Below are 10,597 nucleotides of genomic sequence, written 5' to 3'. Positions count from 1 at the left end.
TGCTGAGCTGCGAGAGGGTGCCCTGATGGTCGTCCTCTCCTGGGCCATTCACGGCCAGTATTGAAAGTTAGAGTCACAGGAGTTGGTTCTTTTTAGGACAGTGGTGGGATGGCTTGTGATTTTTCATTTTATTTTTAAATAGTAGGAAAGCACAGTGTGAGCCGTGGTAGGTGGTGGACGTAAGTGAGGCACAGTAGTGTTGGTATGAGATTTAATTATATTGAGGTAGTTTTTTGCAGGACCATCCTCAGACTCAGAAGTATTCTGCTTAAAGAGTTTAGTAAGTCTTTCACTTGATACTTAAACACACAGTTTTGCAAATATTTTTGGCCTGAAAACTACAACCTCTCTTTTACACCAGTGTTCATTTTACAGTAATAATGGTTATGAAAGCATCTGTAGATGATGATGATTCAGGATGGGAGCTCAGTGTTCCTGAAAAAATGGACAAAAGCAATACAAGCTGGGTGGACATAACCCACGATTTTGAAGAAGCTTGTCGAGGTGAGTTGGAATTTTTGGATTAGAAGTTTAAAATCGGAGAAGTAAAATTGTAAGAGTAATTTCTGAACTTACTTGCTGAATGAGAAAAATTCAACAGGTAAGTCTAATTCATCGGGTTTGTTAACCACACACATGCTCTGCCCTGTAATTTTAACTTCCATTTTAAGCTAGTATGTGTTTGATATACCATTACAAATCCTGAGGAAGTGTGTCCTTTTAAATTTTCCTGACCTTGAAGTAACAAGTTAGAGGATGCATAACAACAGTTTCTAAAGCAATTTTTAGTGGTGGAAAACCTAAGTACATTGACCAAAAGTATTTTTGTATATTTGAGCTTTGAAAATAGAACCTGTTGTTCCCTGCTTGTGATCTTCCAATGGCGTCCTGTTGCAGATATAATAAAATTCACTCTTGCTTGTGGCCTCATAAGATCTGGTCAGTCCTTACCATTCAGGCTTCAGTTTTGTACTACTGCTCCATCAGTTCCAGTCGCAAGGCCCTGAATACGTTCTTAAAAATGAATGATGGGATAAAAGATTGAACTCATTTGTTGAGGGGGGAAAAGCCTTAGACTGTCGAGAAAGAAGCAGTTAATAAAGACCTCAAACTTCAAAGAGAGATTGAGATCAGGAACCTCATAGAGAAATTAACTGGGAGGAAGAATTGGCTGACACAGCTAGAAAGAGCTGAGGTTAGGATGTGAGGATATAGATGTAATTCTGAAGTGGCTAGGGAGGAATTCATACCAGGTGGCTTTCATTTCCCCAGGAAGCTTGCTAGGTCTCTTGGTAATAGTAAGGTGGGGTGTGTTTGAATACTGCCTTTAAGGAGTGAGGCCTGGAGCAGCTTCAGGCCATAAGGGAACAAGCTAAATATAAGAAAATCCTGTGTCTACCCTTTTACTGTTTGTAATACTTGTCTAGTTAAAGTGTGCCTCAGTAAGACAGTGGAAAAAATGATTAGGCTGGGAGTTGCCCATATATGTCTACTTCAGAGGGAGGGAGAAAGAAGTGTAAGTTACAGTGTACTTTTGTGCTCAAAAATTTTAGACAATTAAGTGGCTTACAAATACCTTGCCCTGATTTTAAGTGCTATATATTAGGAAACTATCAAGAATCTAAATGAGGCAGGATATATAGCTTAAGCTGAGCCTTACAGGAGTTTCTTTAAGTGGTGGTGTGGGGATCTTTGTAGAGTGAGATGAATTATATGAGCCAGAATTTTGTGAGAGCTTAGTTGGGGGAAGTAAGTGCTTAGCTGCAGAATATTTTTCAGTGGAGGGTCTTCAGTTTTATTTCATTTTGTTTTGTTTTCCTATTTTGAACATAGTTGAACTAAGATTGAAAGTATATGCCCTGAATGTTTAATACAGTGACTGGGACAGTATCTTCTGAACACATAAATAGCAAAATAGGCTTTTGAGTCAGACATGGGCAGAAGTCCCAACTCAGGTATTTATTTTAGTTCACTGGATAGTTTAATCTTAGTCTTAGCTCTCTCTGTAAAAGTAGTGCTGTTACAAGTGATTAAAAGAGACAGTGGTTGTAAAAGCACTTTATCATAATAGGTACTTGATGGCAGCCATTGTTACTCATGGTATTTAGTTTGGTGGTGTAGGTGTATGAAAGCAGCATGATCTGTGATGGTTGGGATAGCAAGAACCTATATACCCTTTGCCCTCAGACAAGCTTTTGCACTGCCCCCGTTTGAGGTGATAAAGACTTGGACTGGGTTCTAGAGTAGAGTAAAAAGGTTGCACGTGATAAGTTGATGTGTCTTGATTAATGAATCCTGGCATGGTAAATGGATTATGACAGGTGTTTCTTATTTTTCCCAGTGACAGTAGAAGAGAGTGAACACATACACTACTCAGCTTCCCCTTCCCTAGTCTTATGGGTAGCATTCAGAACAGTTCACTCATAAGTTTTATCATAGGAATTCATGGGACGGTTTGTGTTTTACACTATATTGCCATTTATGTTCACAGCCTTTCCCTTCTAGATTGTCACATAAATGTAATATGAGGCAGCTGTATTAGTTTTTATCCTGTTTATTTGAATATCCTGGAACATAACATACTTGTGCATACCATAGTTTGAAGACTATAAGTGTGCAGAATAGTCTAGGGCCCGCCAGATAGTTTAGCAGATTAAAGCACCTGCTTAGGGGCCTGGCCCTAGCTCAGTCCTTTAAGTGGCTGCGTCCACAAAGCCGTCAGCCTCAGGTTGCTGTAGTTCGATCCCCACAACATTCCAGCCAGCCAAACCTGCCCTGAAGGCATTCGGAGCAAAAAAAAAAAAAAAGCACCTGCTTAGGCAGAGCGCAGGGGCCAGGGTTCAAGTCCCAGCACGACAAGCTGTTCTGGCCCCGCCCCCGGGGTGTGCTGAGACAGCAATTGAGACTGTGGTGGTGCAGGCCTATTATCCCAGCTCTTGGGAGGCTGAAAATGGAGAGATTACTACGAGTCTGATCAACGTAGTGAAATCCTGTAGACCCTGTACTAAATACATAAACAACAACAATAAGAATATAGTCTCAGCTGACTAATTTTAGTTCCACTCCTTGTTTTTGGGGAGACTGTAAGGACAATTGAGCCTGAGAAAGCAGTGCAGAATATTGAGAGGCATGAGCTATTTCAGTGTGTCTTCCTGTTATGTCATAAATTAATCCTGTTTCTTTGTCTAAGAAACCTTGAGTAAGAGATAAGGTATAATCTCTATGTTGGTATGGATTGAGGAGAGGTGGTATGTCATTTTGTTGCCACTCATACTACCCCATTAACTTCTCTGCAATAAGCTCTTACAATATCTCAGTGACATAAATGTGAGATACATTTCTTGCAACAAAATGGGAAAGTAGAAAGAATCTTAATATACAGATTTGGAGCCTCATTCTTTGAGAGCTTACAGCCTTTGCCATTAATACTTTGTTTTCTTTCTTCAGATAATCAGATTAACTAATTATGTTGTAGACACATTCTGGCGCCTTTATCAAATTAAAGCTTAAAACTTGTGAGCTTTCATGGCTTTCCTCAAGACAGCCTGCTGTATGTCCTTTATCTTGCCTTTTTTTTTTCTTTTACTTGGCCCAAGTTTGTTCTGCAGTCAGTTTCTCCTTCGCTCTTCATTTTTACTTTTTCAAGTAGACTTCACTACCATTTAAAAAGATAGGATTTATTCTCTGTAACTGTCACAACAAGACGATTGTATTTGGCTGTATGGGTGTTTATTTTATTTATTTATTTTGGCATGCTATCTCTTCTAATAAGTAAAACATAACAGGTTCATTTGGGGCTCAATAAGTGCAGGTTTTGAGTTTCTTATTGTAGTTAAGATTTTAATATTTGGTTAACAGAAATTTTAAAAAATAACTTTCTTCAGAAAGTGTTTTCCTTTTAAATAATTGAGTCCTTTAGATGAAAGCACTGTGGATGACTTAGCTGTAGGCTCTGTGATTACTTATGTCTCTGTCTCTCTCTTTTTTTTTATGTATTTAGTACAAGGTCTACAGGGACTCACTACACAGGTCAGACCGATGGTGATCCTCCTGTTTTCAACCTCCCAAGCTCTGGGATTACAGGCACACACCATCATGCCCAGTCTCAATTGCCTCTCAGTGGGCCCTGGGGGTGGGGCCAGCATGGCATGGTGGGGATTGAACTGCAGCCCCTTCTTTACTTGATGTCTTCCATACAGTGGTTTAATCACCACTCTAGTAATGATGACTCCTAAATTTATCTTCAACCCAGGTCTCTCCTTGAAGTTCTGGATTGGTAGATGCAGTCATTATTCTGTGCCGCAGAGTCTTCAGTTTGCTTCCACCCTCCCTTAAAGTAGGATTTCTCTGACTTTTGTTTAATTCCATCTCAGCATGAGGTGCCATTATTTAGGCATCATAGATTTCTAGGATATAACTTGAAACCTTATACTCCATTATTTATATATAATCTCTCAGCAAGTCCTATTGATTTTGTCACCTCAGTACGTCTCAAATTAATTTACTTCTGTGTTCCTTGTGACCACCCTGTTATTTCAAGCCATCATCTTAGGTGCAGATTTTGGTAATAGTTGTTTAATTTTCTGGCTGCATCTTTTCTGCCCATTCAGCAGATTCTTTACATTGTACTGGAGTGAATACCATTCTCCTGGACCATCTTTCTTAAAAAGAATGATGTATCTTCTGTGTGAACTGGCCCAACCTACCTTTCTTGTCCTGTTTTCAGTCTGCCCCAACCTTTTAGGCTTTGAAAGTATAATGTCCTGTTATATATCATCATCATCATCATCACCATTATCTCCACCGTCATCATCATCATCATCGCCTCTCTTACACACACACACACACACACACACACACACACACACTGGAGTCATACACAAGAGCCATTACATGTATTTTTTTCATTTTGTTTCTTTTTGAGATAATTTCACCTTGTAGTCCAGGCCAACCTTGAACTTGTGTCATTTCTCCTTCCAGCCTCCGAAGTGCTGGGATTACAGGTGTGTACCACCATACCTAGCATTTTCCTCATTAAAGGGTTCTCTTCCTCGGTGTGTGGGGAGAGATAGCATCTGTTAGTCATTCTACTCATCACTAAGACCTCAGCTCACATTCTTTAGTGAAGCTTCCCTGACTCCTCAATGTGGGTCAGTGATTTTGTTTTTTTCTTGCTAAATAATCTGAACCAGGTATGTTACATTTAGGGAGGCTGAGATACAAGGATCACAAATTTAAGCCCAATCTGGGAAACCTAGTGACTCTGTGAGATCATTACTCAAAATATAAAATGGTTTGAGGATGTAGCTTAGTGTAAAGGCTTTAGGTTCAATCCTTACTACTGGGGGAAAAAAAGCAACAATCAAAACAACAAAAACTTTTTGCTGACAACACAGTTAATTTCATGTACATTTTTACTCATTCTTTTAGTTGCTCATGTGATACAAACTTGTAATTTTCATCTTTTTTTCATTTGTTGTTTGGCAGGTGGCACACATTTTCCTCCATGTTCTCTGTAACTGACCTTCAGGTTCCTTATTTATTTTCTCTTCTTTTCCAAATTACTTTGAGTGTATGATCCCCTTCTGTTATTTTCCCTGATAAGTAACATGATTTAGTGCTGGTAGGCTTCCCTTTTCTGGGAAACCATGCCTGATGTAAACCTTGCCACTTCACTACATATAAAACGTCTCTGATGTTCATACTTAGTTTTCTTTGTTTAGGTAACCTCTGAATCACAAATCTGCAACTTAAAAATTTCACTTAAACATAAATGTTTGTATAGCATGCACTGTACTTTCTACCTGCCAGCTGCTATCTCTTAGCCTAGGGATGGCCAGCATCCTCTTTCAAGGATTATAATGCCCCCAGCTGTCTAAAGCCTATAAGTAATCCAAAATTTGCTGTCCTCATGTTCATTCTCATTGTGCTCTACTCTAGAAGAGTATAGGTACATCCTCTCATCCATTTTCTTCTCCTTGATGCCTTAATTCATTTATTAGTCTTTGTTAGAAGTACTGTGATATGGTTAAATCTACCAAGTTTATTTCATTCCTCCTTGACACTTCAGGAAAATCCCTTTTCTTCCCTTTTCTAAAGTATGGGTTGCCCGTGTTTCTTATTTCTCAATTTCTGTTTTATCCTCTTTCACCCAGAATATTTGAAGATCCTCAGTATCTATTTAAGAATGAACAAATGTAGGTGAATTGGTCCATACCTGTAATCCCATCAGTCTGGTAGGATTGAAAATCTCAAGCCCAGTTGGGGCAATTTAGCAATTTAGGTCCTGTCTCAGAAAGGGTTAGGGAGTGCCTAAGAGCATAGTTCATCACAGAGGCATTGGATTCATTTCCCATTACTGCAGAAAATCAAATCAAAGAGTGAGTATTCTCAGGTTGTATTTTTTCTGGCTACCTAGTATTTGGATCTGAGACTACAGTAGTTTGAACATAGTCTTTTTTTTTTTTTTTTTTTGCAGAACCGGGGATTGAACTCAGATCCTTGCGTTTGCCAGTCAAGCGCTTATCCTACTGAGCCATCTCCCCGGCCCCTACAGTAGTTTGAGAATCACTGCATTACATTAAATGCTGTAATTTTGGGCAGTTGCCTAGAACCATCATAAGTACAAGCATGAGTGCTGAAATTATGATTCTTGATTATATTGTTACCATCCAGATGGTCTGGAGTATGCTTTTGTAGCCTTTTCTAAAAAAAATGATCATTCACCTGATTTCATGGCATTTAAAAATTATCACAGCAAAAGTACAGATTCTTTATAAGACTTTCATAGATTGCTTTCCCTTTTCCCAATCATTTGGTAATTATTATCCTAGGAACTTGCTGTTTATTTACTACTTTATTCTAAGAGGAAAAGGATTAACATATATTGACTTGGTAAAATATCTAGGCATCCTGTAAACTATTTTTAAAATGATTTTGTTTTTGCAAATGAAAGTAGTTTTCTTCATTACATGTCAAGAATGTTTTTGAACTGGGCATGGTAGCATACATACTTGTAATCCTAGAAATTAAGAGTCTGGAGCAGGAGGATTGCTGTAAGTTTGAGGCCAGTGTAGACTACATACTGAGTTCAGTGACAGCCTGATGTATACAGTAAGACCCTGTCTCAGACAAATGAACAGTGTTTTCAGAGTAGGTTTATGTAGTACTGGTTTGTGGAATAGCTTAGATTGGTGGTTTTCAACTGGGATAACTTTGCATCTCAAGGGACATTTGCTAATGTCTCAAGACATTTTTGGTTGGTAGAGTGGGAGCTTGTGTGCACTAGTGGTGTCTTAGCTAGGGATATTCTTGCTGACCAAGATGTAGGAAAACCACCAAAAAATGGCTATTTTTCTTCCCATCACTAATGCTGCTTAGTTCATTCCATTTAGACAGCTTTTAAGATTGTTCTGCTATTGTTCAGTGTCTCTAATGCAATTCTGCAAAAGAAGACAGATAGTGGAAGACTTAATGTTTCTAGCAACTAGTATTATAAAAAGAGCAGTGTGGAGGGAATGGGACTTTTGATGCAATTTGAGGGCTCCTTTACATTGTTGAATTTATCTCTTAGTAGATTTTTCGCTTATTTATGTGTTAATGTATTTTAGGAGCTTTCAGTCAATAGAAAAGTTATCCAGAAGTTGACATTTTTCTCTGTTGAACTGATTATTTTATGATTCTAGATGGCATGATTTTATTACTGTGGTGGTTCTTGATCCTACCCATCCCTAATATAGGCATCCAATGTAACTAATAATGTAATTATCAGTATGCAAATATTCACAGCTAAACCAGAGAAAAACTATTATACTTTTTCTTCTTTGCACACTCACTTTTCATTTCCCTTCTTCTTTCTTCCTCTCTCTCTCTCTTTTTTTTTTTTTTTGGTCATATCAGGGATCAAACCCAGGACCTTTGAACTAAGCTGTATCCCCAGCCCTTTCTTTTTTTCATTTTGAGTCACCCAAGCTGGGTTGACATTTGTGATTCTCTTGCTTTAGCCTCCCAAAGTTGTGGAGTTATAGATGTGTGGCGCTACATCCAGCTCACAAAATCTTTTACATGATATCTAACTTGCTGTACTTTAGAATTTTACTAGATGTTTGTCTCCTGCAGACATTCATACACAGCAGGCATACTACTCATTTAATCTTAAAATTTTTTAAAAATCTAATTTAACTCCTTTATAGACTTGTCTTTTGTACTTATGTATGTGAACAAATTTATTGCAAGGTGTTCTATTTATCATCCATCTGAGATGTCTTCTCCCTTGTGGGTCATCTTTATTATCTTCCTGAGTAAAATGCATACAATTTTGGTGGCGTGTTCTCTGGGTATCTGAAGTATATTCTGTTCTCCTACTTAGGATATCTGGGTACTTTGCATTATTTGAAGCCAATATCCATCACTTACTGTTTCAATGTTGCTAGTAAGTTTGATTTCTGAGGTGTCATATTTAACTTTTTAAGATCTTGTTGGTCCCCTGCCTCCAGAACTTTCACAGCAAATTGTTTGCCTTGTTGGCAACTTTGAAGGTCCTTTCATCCTGATCCTGTAGTTACAGGAAATGTCCATAAGTTATTGTTTCTTTGTTTTTATTGTATTTTTCTTGGAAAATTCAGTGTCCATTTTGTGGATATTGAACCTCCTAGGGGTCCTGTAGCTTTTTCCTTGTTCTTTTCATGTCTTCATCTTCTCCCTCAGTTTCATCTTCAAACCTGATGTTGAATTTTTCTTTTCTGCTGTTTTTTTTTTTTTTTTTTTAATGGGTGGGTGGGGTTACTGAACCCTAGGATTACAGGCAGGCGCCACCACACCCAGGACCTTGTGCACGATAAACGCATACTGTACCACTGAACTACAATTCCAGATCTACTGGGATTTTTTTGAGTTTTTTCTTATTCAGTGTTACCTCCCATCCTCCATTTTAAAGTAGGCTTTTTTGGTTTCATTGTTACACTATTTTATCTGTGTTAAGGAGAATAATTTTTCTAAAAAATTTTGTTCCCCCATATGTATATTTCCTCTAACTGAAGCTCTACGTTTCTGATTGGGACCCTTTGACTATAAACACCAGTGTAGAGTGATCCTACTTGATTTTCGTATTGAAGAACCTCAGATGTCAGTTTTTAGCTCTTTCCTCTTGGAAAGCCCGTACTGTTTAGAGGAAACTGGTCTGATTTGCCTTGTGATTAGAAATCTAACTTATTGCCTTACTTGACAGATAGGTTAGGGGAGTAATCTAGAGAATTTGCATGGTCACTTAATATTCTTTCTAGTATATTGCACTGTAACCTTCAAATTACTGGAAACTTTGTTATCCCCCCTCCCCACCCACCACCACCACCAAAAGAAAATCTTCATGGTTGTGTAGGATGACAGATTGGTATTAGCCTGCTTTGTATATTTGAGCAGGGATCTGGTAGAATCTGACAGTTTCGTCCTCCATAGTTTAGCCCTTCTTTATTTACCTTTACTTTCAAAAATTAGCAGTAAGTCAGCCTCCCTCCGCTTTTGCCTTGACAATTCAGTTTTCCTGTGTCTATTAGAAACTAACTTGTCTTAAGTTTCACCAGTTTTGGTAATGTTATCTTTTACTTCTGTTTTTCCTCTTTGGGGTTTTTGTCCAAATCCCTCTTAATTAATGGGATTGCCAGAAAGCAATGAAAGGTGGTTGATTATGTTCAATTGGCTACTTTTACCCAAGAATAAATGTTAATTATTCTTAAATATTGTTTATGCCATAATTTTTTGTAGCCTACAAGTAGCTTTTCTCTTACAACAGTTGTATTCATATGCCTTAGATGAGAATAAGAATGAAATTCTAAAAAGGTAGTTGATTGTTATAATTGCCAAAAATTTTTGAATATATACTAGGATTTGAGTCAGTCTACCATGTATTTAATTTTCCTTTTTACTTTGGATGATTTAAGATACATACTGCTGCACCTCACTAACAGTAGCTTCTTTTTCCCCCCCCGAACACTTGCTGTGTTTTTTATTTTTTGTAGTAACCATCCTAATAAGTGTGAGGTAATATGTGTAGTTTTGAGTTCTATTTCCCTAATGAGTCATAACCATCAAAGACATTCTTTTTTTTTTCCTTTTGAAAAATATTTATTGAGTATAAATAAATGTCCTATACATTAAATATCAAGAAATATTCATTATTGATTACAAGTCAGACTGTAATACTGAAGAAACCACAGAATTAAAATGTCCACTCATGGTAAAGTAGTGACAATTCCATTCCAATACTGGACACAGTACTTTGCTCACAAGACACCACAAAACCTATCAAAATTCCATCATTAAGCCACCTATAATACCACAACAGAAAATGGTACTGAAACATAACATGAACAGTCTTAAAATTCTCTTTATATTAGCAATTTATCAAGGTCACATTGAAACTGTAGAATTATACTGTCATAGAACTTATTAAAGATTCTCATCTCCTTGATTTTATTTCAGTTATTAATAAATGAAAACAAGTCAAAGACAAAGATTCTTTTCAGTTAGTCTTTCACAAGAGAAAAAAATCAAATTTTAGTATAAAGTTTCCCCCAAGCACTGAGTTAATGGAAAAAAAGAA

The 10,597-nt window shown here is 37.4% G+C and overlaps 1 protein-coding gene across 1 annotated transcript in view; it reads left to right on the top strand.

Moving 5' to 3' along the window:
* The window catches only part of Naa35 (N(alpha)-acetyltransferase 35, NatC auxiliary subunit), a 96,666-nt gene that overhangs the window by 570 nt on the left and 85,499 nt on the right, over positions 1 to 10,597 (top strand). The window contains exon 2 of the mRNA XM_023699172.1: positions 376 to 504. Within this exon, the coding sequence (XP_023554940.1) occupies positions 376 to 504 (129 nt within the window). The remainder of the gene's footprint in view (positions 1 to 375; positions 505 to 10,597) is intronic.

This window comes from Octodon degus, unplaced genomic scaffold (assembly GCF_000260255.1).
Source record: "Octodon degus isolate 3935 unplaced genomic scaffold, OctDeg1.0 scaffold00111, whole genome shotgun sequence".
NCBI lineage: Eukaryota > Metazoa > Chordata > Mammalia > Rodentia > Octodontidae > Octodon > Octodon degus.
Note: the sequence above shows the minus strand (reverse complement) of the source record. Positions and strands in the feature narration are given on the sequence as shown.